This window comes from Danio rerio, chromosome 15, assembly GCF_049306965.1.
Source record: "Danio rerio strain Tuebingen ecotype United States chromosome 15, GRCz12tu, whole genome shotgun sequence".
In the NCBI taxonomy this organism is placed as follows: domain Eukaryota; kingdom Metazoa; phylum Chordata; class Actinopteri; order Cypriniformes; family Danionidae; genus Danio; species Danio rerio.
Genome location: NC_133190.1, coordinates 14,108,737 through 14,122,343, shown reverse-complemented (window position 1 = coordinate 14,122,343; position 13,607 = coordinate 14,108,737). Strand labels below are relative to the sequence as shown.

General features: G+C 37.3%; 1 protein-coding gene and 1 long non-coding RNA gene across 14 annotated transcripts in view; one reads left to right on the top strand and one right to left on the bottom strand.

The window, feature by feature from the left end:
- Positions 1-13,607, bottom strand: part of LOC141377785 (uncharacterized) — a 102,562-nt gene that overhangs the window by 44,224 nt on the left and 44,731 nt on the right. For 2 of the 4 annotated variants that reach the window (XR_012390658.1, XR_012390657.1), the window contains exon 4: positions 1,409-1,615. The exons of 1 other annotated variant lie outside the window; for it this stretch is intronic. This is a non-coding gene — a long non-coding RNA (uncharacterized lncRNA). Of the gene's footprint in view, positions 1-121; positions 1,616-13,607 lie in introns of those variants that run through there. One more of the 4 variants, XR_012390656.1, reaches the window with a different exon arrangement.
- dscaml1 (Down syndrome cell adhesion molecule like 1) overlaps positions 1-13,607 on the top strand; it is a 162,023-nt gene that overhangs the window by 111,784 nt on the left and 36,632 nt on the right. For 5 of the 10 annotated variants that reach the window (XR_012390645.1, XM_073923417.1, XM_073923416.1 and 2 more), the window contains exons 7-11: positions 899-1,188; positions 5,409-5,681; positions 8,561-8,842; positions 9,035-9,154; positions 9,237-9,413. Coding sequence is in view for 9 of the 10 variants with exons in the window: in XM_073923417.1 (XP_073779518.1) it covers positions 5,429-5,681; positions 8,561-8,842; positions 9,035-9,154; positions 9,237-9,413 (832 nt within the window). In the remaining variant the exon portion in view is untranslated. Of the gene's footprint in view, positions 1-898; positions 1,196-5,408; positions 6,128-8,560; positions 8,843-9,034; positions 9,155-9,236; positions 9,414-13,607 lie in introns of those variants that run through there. The other 5 variants (XM_009291532.5, XM_009291531.5, XM_005157495.6 and 2 more) reach the window with 2 other exon arrangements.

Genomic DNA, 13,607 nt, shown 5'->3' with positions numbered 1-13,607 from the left:
TTCTAACTCTGCAGTGTAGTTTTGTTTAGACATCAAAGTTCCAAATTTAGATTACTATGATCTTTTTTAGCAGGTCACACTTTGTTCTAAATTTTTATGGACACAATAGAACAGTTTTCCATTAACAGGTACAATTTGCTCTTTGTTATTAATGCTGTGAAATACACAAACCATTAAAATTAAACTCAAAACACATTTTTTTTTTAAAATTGGCTCATTTGACAAATGCCCTAGAATTAAACACTTTAGTTTTACAATTTTTGTAATCCATTCAGATAATTTCCAGGTTTGGATCATACTTTTAGCTTAGCATAATTGCGTGTTCCTTGATTTTTACACTAGAATGAGAGCATAGTTCCTAGTAGGCATGAGACAATAACCGTTTTAAAGGTATACCAAGGTTTGGTGGAAAAGTCAAGGTTTTAAAACTGCAAACATTTTCTGCTTTACGTAAATTTAAAAAAATAAATTGTATTCAATTTTTTTTTTTTTTTTTTTACGTTTTTTGGTACCACAGTATCTCCAGCAGAAAATTATATCCAAAGATGTTGTTTTAAATTGTAAAGTAATCTGTGTTTTAGAAACTAATGGAAACAGCAGAAGTCAATGATTCATTTGAATTATTTAGCATCGCATGTTTAAGTCCCAAAATATTTTAAATATTTAATAAATAAAATATATTGTGTTCAAAGGGGAAACAAAATGTTTTAGTTTTTTACCCAGATATTTTAAAAGAATATATTTTAGAATGGTAAAAAAAATTTTGGCAGAAAATCTGGTTAGGTCATGCTTTCAAGATAAGATAACCTTAGTGACACTGAATCACGTCACATGAATTTCAGCTGTGGATTTTTAGCAATTCTAACCTAGTCTTTATTTCTCTCCCCTCTTTTGTCAGATGGCACCCCAAGGATTGTCTCGTCTTTCAGTGAACGTGTGGTAGCCCCTGGCGAGCCCTTCTCTCTCATGTGTGCAGCCAAAGGTGCCCCTCCACCCACCATCACCTGGACACTGGATGATGAGCCGGTAGCGCGGGACTCGGCGCACCGGGCCAGCCAGTACACGCTCTCCGACGGCTCCACTGTCTCACATGTCAACGTCACCAACCCCCAGATCCGCGACGGGGGCGTGTACCGCTGCGCCGCACGCAACTCGGCCGGTAGCGCCGAGTACCAAGCGCGCATAAACGTAAGAGGTGCCTGTCTACTTTTCAATCTCAGACGTTTAGGGTTACAACCCACCACCTCCCTGTCCCTTGACCCCTGAACTCCACCGCCTCATCTCAAGCCCAGATATCATTGCTTCTGATCAACTCAAGTGTCAATGTGTGTCTGCGTGGGTGGGGTGGGAGGGATGTATGTGTGTGGGTGGAGTGTCTTATGTTGTTTGTTCATCTCAGCGCTGTCACCTGTGTGTTTTCTCATCTCGAAAGCCATTCTTTCCACTGTCAGATCATCTGTTTGTGTTCTCGTTATCTTTCCTCTTCTCCTGTTTGTCTCTCCATCTGCTGAGTCTTTGTTCCTCTCTTTCACACATACACGGTGTCTCAGTCTCGATGTCGCCGGCTGGCTGGCACACGTGTGGTGTCCTGGCTGTTCTGGGACAGAGTGAAGAGCTGGCAGTAGGGAGACACCATCAAGCCAAAGAGAAAAGAGAAACGTCAGCTAAGAAAGCAGACTTCAAAAAAGAATACAAGTTAAAACAGCTGAAACAAGTAGCAATGATGATTATATTAGAGGAAAAGAAAAGATAAAGAAAATCAAACTATTGCCGGATGTTGCTTTAAGCCATTGGATCAGACTCGATTTGCCAGATTGGGACAGTTTTGCGCATAAAATGCTTGAGATGGTCAGTGAAGTCCATGGGTGTAACGTCTAAGGCTCTGACTAGGAGTGAGACTGAGTCGTGTTGACAGGCCTGTTGAATTTACCCTCTCTTCCTCTCTCTCTATCTCTGAAATGTTCAGTTATGACATATCTGTCTGCTTTAAGGAGACATGCCAGAACAATCATTGCAGTGAGAATGAGACCCTGTGCCAGGGAGCCACAGTTCTGCACATACACACTGAATGATACCAATGCTCATAGACACATTCATCTAGTCTTAAAACACTGCCTGACTTACACACTCTGACCGCATTATGCTCATGAAAACTGACAGCAGTGACTTTAACACACATCCTATCCATCCTACGCACACACATTTATTCTTGGGATGATAGTTTTGCAAAACAATATTTAGCAAACACAGACACCAGTGAGCAATCAGGCCCATTCTTCCTATGAGCAGCACAATAGCAGTGCTCAGTTCCTGTCTGGATCCTTATCTAAGTTCATACATTCATATATTATGTTTGAGAACAAAAGAAAAATAGAGAAATAGAAAGACAGCCAGAGAATAACTGTGAAGAAGAGAGAAGAGGGATACTGTGCGACAGTCTTCTTGAATAATACATCAGGGTTGACTTGTCAGAGCGGTGACTTCAAAGCACAACACACGCTGAGCTGAGAGAAAGGGAGAGAGCAACAGAGAAAGAGAGAGATATGAGGATGAGGAGTGGGCTGTTAGAGAGGATGAGAATATTTGTGTGCATAAAATCTCCATATGCCCCATCGACGATTTATAAACTGTTCCACCTTCCATTTTGAGGCAAGCAAAATGTCCTTCTACTGTACGTCTTCTCATTCCTCATTTTTGCACAATCCACCTTGTCTCTGTTGTTTTACATTTTGAATGTTCAGTTATCGGCCATGCAAATCTTCATTGTCCAACCATCCATGTGTTCATACACCCCTCCATCCTCGTGTGTGATCTAAGAGCAGAGTCCTGTGGAAAGTCTGTATCCTCTATTCTCAAAAAGAATGAAACCAAAAACATATAATATTTTCTAAACATTTCATGTTTCAGATTGACTTGTCTTGCTAGTAGCATGAACCAGAAGTTGCAAGCATTTGCTAATTGCATTAAAGGGCATTCACAGTGACAGCGATTTGTAGCACCTTGTTTCACTAATGATAATTTAATGTGACTAGAGATCAAAATGTGAGACAACATTTGTGTATACGTTATTCAAACAGGTTTTGCTTGAAGCTGGCCAAGCTGAAATGCTGGTCTAAGGCCTGTTGCACAAAATGAGTTGAACAAACATTTGACAAAACCAAACAAATGCCACCTGGTTAAGATCAGTTTCAGTGGTTTCAACAAGGTTAATATAAACCTTTTCTGTTAAAGAGCCCCTATTGTGCCTTACAAAAGGTCCTATTTTGGTTTTGGGGTTCTCCAACAACAGGCTGATATCCGTGCAAGGGCAAAAAACACGTTCATTGTCTTATGCATTTATTTTTAGCTAATAATCCCAACGATTTCTATATGATTTGTTCAGCCATTCATTTGTTTCCAAACCCCTTCTTTGCATGAGGTTAATCTGCTATGAATGGTCCAATGGCCCAGTCTATTGTGATTGGTCGACTGCATTCAGCGCAATGTAGTTAAACATCAGCATATTCCTCTATTCTTAACCACAACTCCAAGTAATTACAACAACACACATTCAGTATTAATCCACACAGTGATAAAATCTGAACTATTTTGAAAACTGACCATGCCACACGTTTAAGGAACAGCTGATGGTGGCAACAAACAGCAGGACATCACGAGCACAAAACACATTTAAATCGGTAAAGGAAATGGTTTTGGGGCACGAAACGTGAAATAGGTCATACAGATTTAACCTGAGAGATACAAGCACTGATCTATAATAGATACGTGATTACAAGCTGAGCGGAACAATTACATGTTACAACACACTATTCAATACATATTTTGCAAACTACAGAAAACGAGGCAACCATATTAATCACAGGAAGAAGAAACTGATCCATACAAATTGTGTAACAGTACCTTAGAAAGTCCCACACATTAGTAGTGTTTGCTGATTCTTCCTTTATTAACAAACGGGCGGAGAATCCCGTGCTACAGGTTAGGTTATTGTATCAATCATCATTGACAGGACCATCAAATGACAGGACCAAACACAGCACGTGGCTATACTGTGGTGTTGTTGTGAAAATGTACTTTAACTCTTTATTTCCCACAGCTGTATGTCCGGCCATCTCTCAGTGATAGTAATTTTCGCGTCATAATCAATCCTATGAATCCTCATACTCTACTAGTGTCTGAAGGGAAAGGCGCGTACACATTCAACCGATCTGGCAGTTCAAATTTGTTTTGTTTTTTTGTGGCTCTTTAACTCCAACTCTGGACTACATGCAGCTAAATGTATGACACATGTAGCAAAACAGGAAATTGCACTACACATATAATATGAATAAATCATCAACAAAAGACAATTATGACTCAAACGGTTAAGGCTTTACAGTGTAATTTGAGTAAAAAAGACTTAGGGACAGGAAGTGGCTTATTCCATCATATCACTTTTTTTACAGCTTATTGGTTCAGTTGGGTTAGCCCTCTATCCCAGAATAAAACCAGAGCAGGTTGGCACTAAAGTTACCACGCAACAAAAACAATTAAAACCTACCTACCTTCTTGAACCCATAAACCGAGAGTTTGCTCAAACTAAACCTGAACTTAGATGGTTAAAACAGCTTTGTGCAACAGGCCAAAAGCTTTGATTTTAAGCTGACCGAGCAGGTCTTACAAGATATAAAAATTCCCCAAACAATCAAAGTAAATGAATATTACAACTAAGCTAACCAAATTAGTCTCAATTATGCTGTCTCAATAGGGTAAATATCAATGATTGAATCACTCTCAGTGTGAATGCAGATAATGCTATGGTTTAGCTTAACATGGTGCAGTTTGCTAAACACATTCTAAGGCCTCTGCTCTCACAGTCCTCAGTCCTTTAAATGTGTGTTTTTGGGACATTGCTATGAAATGTGATGTATTTTACTCTGCCTACACAAACACATTAGTTGACTATTTTATTGTTAAGATTATGCCACACATAGAATTATCATTCTTAAATGTATTAACTTATTAAAATAACTACACAGAAACACTTCTAATTTAGTTGCTTAATTTTGAAAAATGGCATGGATTGTGCCAAGCTACGATGAATGATATGGTACAAGACACATTGATCATTTAAATGCACACAACTATTACACCACAATCTCTGCTGTGAAGACCAAGGGCATTCTAACCCCCTCCTCCCCCTCCACCACTCACTATTCTCCTTTCTTCTTCCCATATTTCTCTTTCTTTACCCAAAATACCCATGCAAAACCTGGTCTCCCATCTCCCTCTCTTTCTCAAATCCTTCTCTTTTACCCTTGTCTACCTTCCACATTCTCCCTCTTTTTTCTCTTCCTCTTTCTCTCTCTCTCCCTCTTTCTCTTTCTTTCTTTCTTTCTTTCTTTCTCTCTCTCTTCTCTCTCTTGCAGGTCCTCCCAGTATCCGGGCAATGCGGAACATTACAGCTGTGGCTGGACGTAACACATTCATTAATTGTCGTGTGATTGGGTACCCCTATTACTCCATCAAGTGGTATAAAGATGGGATGCTGTTGCCAGACAACCATCGCCAGGTTGTATATGAGAATGGCACACTGAAGTTGAGCGATGTGCAGAAGGGCATGGATGAAGGGGCGTATCTGTGCAGTGTGCTCATCCAACCCCAGCTCTCCATCAGCCAGACTGTCTATGTCACAGTTAAAGGTTGGTGCTTACTGCTTATCATTTAAGGAATGTTTAAGTCCTTGCAAAAGTCACATGCTTTCAATATAAATTCAAAAACCGAAAAAGGCACAGTAAATTTGATTTGGGGCCTGTTTTTTTGGGAAAATTGAAGATTGTAAAGCTGTTGCATATGTGCATAATTATTAACCAAACAAAAACACACAAATAGTTGAGTATGACACATGTGGGAAAGCATGACATTATATTGGCAAAAGTTTTTGGACACCCTGTCCCAATCACTTACATTGTCACATGTATATAAAATTAATCATCAAGACATGCACATGGGTTTTACAATCATTTGTAAGTAAATGGGGTGCTCTCAGGAGAAGGAAATTCAAGCATGGTACTTGGATAAATTGCCATCTGTCCAAGCATAAAATAGTTTTACAACTAAATATTCAGGTATATTGTTAATTGTATTTAAAAAAAACAGAAGAAAAAAAAAGCAATTGGAAACAACGCTAATAGGATCATCACAGATCAGTATCAGCACTTACTGAGGGGCACAGAGTTAATAGCTACAGACATCTAAACTTTGTGTAGTCTTCAGAAAAGTTCAGGAACAGCAGGTAGAGAGCTTCATGGTTTTTCGCACTCGCAGTGTGCTCGCAGCATTCTGAAAGATGTTTTCAACTTGGTGCGTCGGGAAGCTTGCTCCTAATATGAAATTTCCCATTGTAAAAACAAACTTCTTGCACATGTGCAATAACAAAAAACACAATATGTGAACTGCTTCTAAAGCCGCCGTCAATTGCGATCTCCATAAGTTCATTGTCTACTTGCACAGACATGCTGGATTCACTTGATTAGTTGACACATCGGTTTCGGATCCATTCCTTGGCAGTTTGTGGGTCCTTCACTGGGCATTTTCACCTTTGCAAAGAAACTTTCTAAAGATGTCTGTTTTTGCTAGCTTGTGGAGCTCAAGTGACCAAGATGTAACCGAGAGAATATTATATATTTTTTCAAAACAAAAGACTTTTTAGACTTAAAAGATCTTTCAGACTCAGTTAATAAATAAAATAGAAATAATTCATGTTTTTTGTGTGGTCCAGTACCAATTAATCCACGAATAAGTACCAGTGCACGGCCCAAGGGTTGGTGAGTACTGTTGTAAAGCACACAACCACTGGATTCTATATTAATAGAGATGTGTTCTCCTGATGAGTCTGAGTTTAAGGGTTTACAGGAAAATGATTCTTGTCTGACTGCAGTTTACCAAGTGCAAAGGTTGGTAGAGGAAGATTATGGTGTGGGTTTGTATTTCCAGGGTAGAGTTAGATGAGCTTAGTTCCAATAAAGTTAACTCTCAATACCTTAGAATACCAATACATTTTGGAAAATGTAATGATCCAAACTTTGTGAGAATGTTTGGGGATTTCAATATAAATGTGCTCAGGTGCACAAAGCAAAGTCCATAATGACATGGAGGAGATTGGTGGGTAGGAACTTGACTCACCTGCAAGAGCCCTGAGTCATATCAATAGAACACTTTTGGGATGAATTAGAACATTTTGAATCTCATCCAAAATCAGTGCCTGACCTTTCAAATACTCTTCTAGTAGAATGGTCAAACGATTCCCATAAACACACTCCTAAACCTTGTGGAAAGCATTTCTGGATGAGTTATAAAGTAACTGCAAAATGTCAGAAAATATTGTTCATGTGCATGTAAAGACAGATGTCCAAAAACTTTTGTAAATAATGTGTGTGTGCATGTTTTGAGACAAACTGGATACAAACTTGTATGATTTCATGGATATGCAACAAGAAGGTGACTTATGTGGACATTGCCATGTACTGATTTTTTAAAAGGCTTAATAAAAATCACAGAATTTTATTTTTTTTTCTCAGAAAGTAAAAATGTGAATTTTTTTAGTGTGAAATATGCAAATACTGTATTCTTAAATGTCACTTATTAACACTGGACGTGGTGTGAAAAGGCCATCCTAAGAGTATTTTTGGATTTGAGCCAAGCAGCAGGGTATCTTGATTTTATGAAGAGTTTTCGAAAAACCTTTCGTTTGAGACTTGCCATTTCTTGAAAATGTTCTTACTTAATGAACAGATGCCCACTAGATTCAATATCTTTTTCAATTTCTTTCATGAATTATATTGGTTCATGTTGGCAGAATTTGTGTGTTTTGTTAAATTGAGTGTGTGGTGTTCGAATGAGTGTATATTTAAGCTTTAGGTGGGCGGTGAGGGTTGAGGATGGTCTTTCCCCTCAGCTGGCACAAAGACCCTGAGAGAAAGCACACGCCTAATAGTCTTTGATTAACAGGATTACAGGCCTTCCGCAGCATTACAACCATTCATCAATTATCCAGTGTACTTAGCATGTGTATGGAGGTGGATGAGGCGGGGGGTATTTTTCAGTATGTTAAATGTAAATGAAAAGAAGGTTGGATTTTGAATCTTCACTTCACCATGTGTGTCCATATAAGAGGCTACAGCTCCTGGTACAAAGACAGTGAGGTCTACTGTGTTCATTTGCGTGAATGTGTATGTGTACTAGTACAACAGAACACTGACTCCAGTGTGAAGTCAGTATAGTGTGCTGCTTGTCTTGTCATGTCTCTGATTTAATTAGCTGAATTTTAACGAGCCCCAGATTAAATCCCCCAGATGTCTCCGATGGAGCCCCCCACCTCTGTTTCCATGGCAATGCCATTATTCCCCATGCCAATTGGGCTCTAATTAGAGCAGCTATTATGGGCTGGAGGGGTGGGATGTGTGTTAGCGTGTTTGTGCCTGTGCATTTTTTGGAGGGTGATAGGGGTCAGGATTACACTGCAGACCATGGAGGATTAGATTTGTGATTCTGAAGATCTGTCCCTCTCTTCCTTCATCAGTTCCTCCCCTTATCCAGCCCTTTGACTTTCCTCCCACCTCCATTGGTAAGCTGATGTACATAGCCTGTGTGGTGTCCTCCGGAGACATGCCAATCCGGATCACCTGGAGAAAGGACGGTCAGGAGATTGTGTCGGGAACAGCAGGAGTCACCATCGAAACCAAGGAGTTCATGAGTTCCCTTCAGATCTCTAAAGTTTCACTCAAGCACAATGGAAACTACACCTGTATTGCCAGCAATGACGCAGCAACTGTCAGTTCAGAGCGACAACTAATAGTAACAGGTGAGCAATGAGAGGAGGTTTATAGATCAGGCTAGTAAAATAAAAAGCTTTACTGTGATTTTAGAAATACTTTTCTAGACCAGGACTACTTGTTTCAGGGTTACAGCTTGTTTGACGAATATCCATATCAACCAAAATATGTCTAATTAGGCTAAACACAAAATTACAAAAATATTATGTTCTTCATTGTAGTTCCCCCTCGTTTTCGGGTTCAGCCTAATAACCAGGATGGGATCTATGGCAAGTCAGAGGTTCTAAACTGCTCTGTTGAAGGGTACCCTCCACCCAAAGTTGTTTGGAAACATGCCAAAGGTAACAATTTGCTACTGCATGGCTGAAACATGAATTTAAACATTTTTATGCGCCAGTGATGAAATTCAATTTGTTTTTAAAGGTATAGGAAACCCCCAGCAGTACCATCCGGTTCCACTGACAGGTCGCATTCAAATCCTATCCAATGGTTCTCTGCTGATCCGCCATGTTCTAGAAGAAGATCGGGGATACTACTTGTGTCAGGCCAGCAATGGAGTGGGATCAGACATCAGCAAAAGCATGATGCTTACTGTTAAAAGTAAGTATGACCTCTCATGTCTATCTTTACACACTATCTACTATTTCTTAATGCAAAGTTCACAACAATTATGATGACACAATGATTAAGTTTGTCATGGTATCAGATAATGTGACTGTGTCTACATCTGTGTGTCAAAGACAGGAAATTTCATACATGTTGCATCCCAATGAATTATTGCTTGCCATCTTTAACTATGTGCTTAAAGTTAATGACAAGGCAGAACTGGCACCCTTCTTTCAAAAATAAGAGTATAATCAATGAAGCAATGGCTACAAACACAACACACTTTGTGCAAGCTATCTTGTCTTCACAAAGCCCCTAACAAGAAGGTACATCTCAAACGAAATTGTAATATAAATTGAAATTATTCCATTTCAAACATTCACCCAAAACAAAGTTCATTTTAAGTTTATGGAATTCAAAACAGCTCACCGAAGTAACCTTGTGGGAGAGTTCATTTTAGCTTTTAAACACCTTTGAGCTATCATTGGTCTGAGGCGATTATGCAATCGGTGGGTGTGTTTTTCCAAATACTTTTTCAACCCACATGAGTCAGACAAAAGACCAACATACAAACAACAACACTAGCCATATAAATACACTGGAGATATGCGAAGCTGGTACAGATGTATCTGCACCTGTATGATCAAGCCTGCTTTGTTTCGGCACATCTTTCTTTGAGTGCATTGGCAGTGCTATCCGCTGTCTGTCCATGACAAATAGAAAACAATTTAAAGACGTGGTGTGCCACATTGACGCTTCTCGTGATGAAGCTTGTCTGCCAGTCTTGCCAGATGTTTATTAAATGGTTCTTCTCAGCCATCATTGTTGTATTTTAGGGAACATTTACAACACTGCCTACTGCGGTGTAGGTTTGTTAAGAGTGTTCGAAAACAGCATACTGTCACTCAGCCTTTTTAAAATTATTTTTGCCCACAAACAAAGAACAAAAAAAAAGAACTTTGAAGTATACCAGGGCTTTTAAGACAGGTGTACTGATGCCACAGCTTCACAAACCTGTTCTCCACTGTATAAATCCATCTAGCAGCACAAGTACTGTTTTATATGATTTGTTTAACCATGCTTGAAAGCTGTATAATGAGGAGATCCAGTGCTCCAATTGGGACAAAAACCCTATGATGCATCAATTGTGGTCCCCTGTGACATGCTATTCAAAATAAATCAATTCTTATGTACACTTACATTTACAGATCACCGACACACCTCCATCAAACAGATCATGCCAAAAGCATGTTGATAATGTGTAGAATGAACCCCACTTAATGATGCATCTTAGCCATCAGGGAAACCCAATTTATGATTGTGCAACACTCTTCATGGAAAGATGCTAATGGTCACACAAACAATAATGTCAATATAAAACAAGCAACATTTCCAACTCAAGTATATTCTACTGTGGCCACTCACATTTTCAGTTGCCTTAGTTGGTGATTTTCACCAATGTAAAAGAAATAATAGAGAAAAATGATGTGCACCTTTAAGTATATTAGGAAACAAACTGATCATAGCATTGTAAATATATAAATTAACCCAGCAATGCACTAATTAAAACATTTTGGCTGATGCTGATAACTTCATAACTATATAACTTTATATTTGGAAACCGATAACCAGGTTGATAAATATAATTAACAGGTTGATAAATAAAAAAAAAAGAATTTTGCCTAAGTGCAAAAACAAAAGGCTGGTTGATCACAGTGAACAAAATGGCAATTGTTGTAGCCTACTTTAATTTTATGGTAAAAAGTAAAAATGTAAACATTAAAAAAATTCCCACACTTTCGTCATCTTCTTTTCTCTAGCAGTCTGCTGAGAGTGACATGTCAAATCATGTAAATGCCACCAATCAAAACCCCCATCACCAACAACAACACATACCTAAAGTAGTTAAACTGATATAACAACAACTTACTGACAGGATAAGGATTTTTTTAAGAATCGTTTAAGATAAAATAGGTATTTACTGGCTGATATCCTATCCCAAAATCAAACCAAAATCTATTGTGCAATAAAAACTATCGAGTCATTGTTAATAATCGTAAGCAAAATATCAATTCTGGTTAAGCTTACAGCACTCTGATTTTTATTACAGAAACTGTGTCACTTTCTATGCTAATCTCTATAGTAATGCTTTAAAACCCTGCAACTCCAAGGTCATAAAAAGAGTTAATATGCAAAAGACATAACTTTGTTTTTATTAATTTTCATATTTTTATTGTAAATTCTTCAATGCATGATAACAAAACATTTTTATGCATAAATACTTAGTGTGAATAAGCTTTTCATATTTTCAAGGTCTTGGTAATAACTTAACCATTTTTTAGCTTTAAATTAGCTGTATTTTTCACTACTGAGTAATATATATGTATTTTTTTAATAATTTTATTCATTCCATCCACCATCTTGAATTAAAATTTAGAGACTGTCTTATTCTTAAAGGATACATATTGCTTTATCGTGTGTTTGAGGTCTTTGTTTAAGACTGTCCCTCAGATGGGCTTTCACGTCTCACGAGTGATGCCTGCGGGAAAGGTTCGAGATGCTTGAGTGGACACACAACACACCACCTCTAAACACACACACACACACACACACACACACACACACACACACATATATATACACACGCGCACGCGCACACACACACGTACATCTGCACCTGTCACACTATGTCACTCAAACTAATGACCCAGCTTATGATATATCAGTCACACAGAGGCAAGAAATAAAAACGCTTTGACTTTTTTATATAGTAGATAGAATTGCCAGGAGTTACTCTGTGGTGTGTGAGTGTGTGTGTGTGTGTGTGTGCGTAGGTGCGTGCGTGCGTGCGTGCGTGCGTGCGTGTGTGTGTGTGTGTGTGTGTGTGTGCGCGTGTGTGTGTGTGTGTGTGTGTGCGTGCGTTTGTGCGGATGTCTTACAGTAGAACAACTGTAAAAATACCAGATTCAGAAATGTGGCCAGCTCATTTAGATTAATAGAACATTAGAACGGAATCCGTAAGGCCATCTCATGACTGATGGTTCGATTGGACACACGATCTGTTTGTCCACATCCATACTATTGATCTCTCACATAATGTAGAGTGCAGAAAACTCCTGTCCACGCAACACTGCCCTAGGCTTGAGTTACAGTCCAGACCACATTTAAACAAACCTTATCCACCGGTGTATTCATTAACTCTCAGCCAGAACGTACCCAAGTGAATCTTATAATCTTACCAAGATGTGTGCGGCTCGTATTTCACATTCATATTAAATAAATAAGAGCATATCATTTATATAAAGAGCACAGAGAGGTTTTAATAGCTGTAAACAAATGAATGCCAATTAATGTACCACAAGCATTTTTGCTATTAGAATGATATCCAAATAATAGATTTATTGAAATTTAATTTAAATTGAACTAAATACTTCCAATATGAATGCTTAGAACTGTACTTTACAAATGCAAAAATGTAACAATTTTAATTAGAGTTGTTGTTATTATTAAAGTCTAGGCTGTCTATTCACATATTACATTATTATTATTATTAGTAGTAGTAGTACAGGTAGTAGTAGTAGTATTAATAATATATTAATAATTCATTATTATTATTATTATTACAACTAATATATATATATATATATATATATATATATATATATATATATATATATATATATATATATATATATATATATAAATATAATTTTAATTTTATTATATTATTATAATTTTATTATAATAATATTATTATTATTAATACTACAACTAATAATTATAATAATAATAATAATAATAACAAAAATAATAGTAATGATAATAATAATAATAATAATAATAATAATATTTTTAACAATAATAGCAATTGTTAATAATATTATTATTACTATTATATTATTATTATTATTATTATTATTATTATTAATGTGTTAAAATGTGTCGCTATTATTAAATATAAATATTATTATCAATAATTATTGTTTTTGTTAATAATAATAATAATAATAATAATAGTGATTAGGATTGAATAATAAAGGATTGACAATCCTTTAAAAAATGCAAAAATACATTTACCGTATTTTCCGCACTATAAGGCGCACCTAAAAGCCTTAAATTTTGTTATAAAACGGCCATGCGCCTAATAATCCGGTGCGCTTTATGTGTGCACGGAGTTCAAAAATCTGT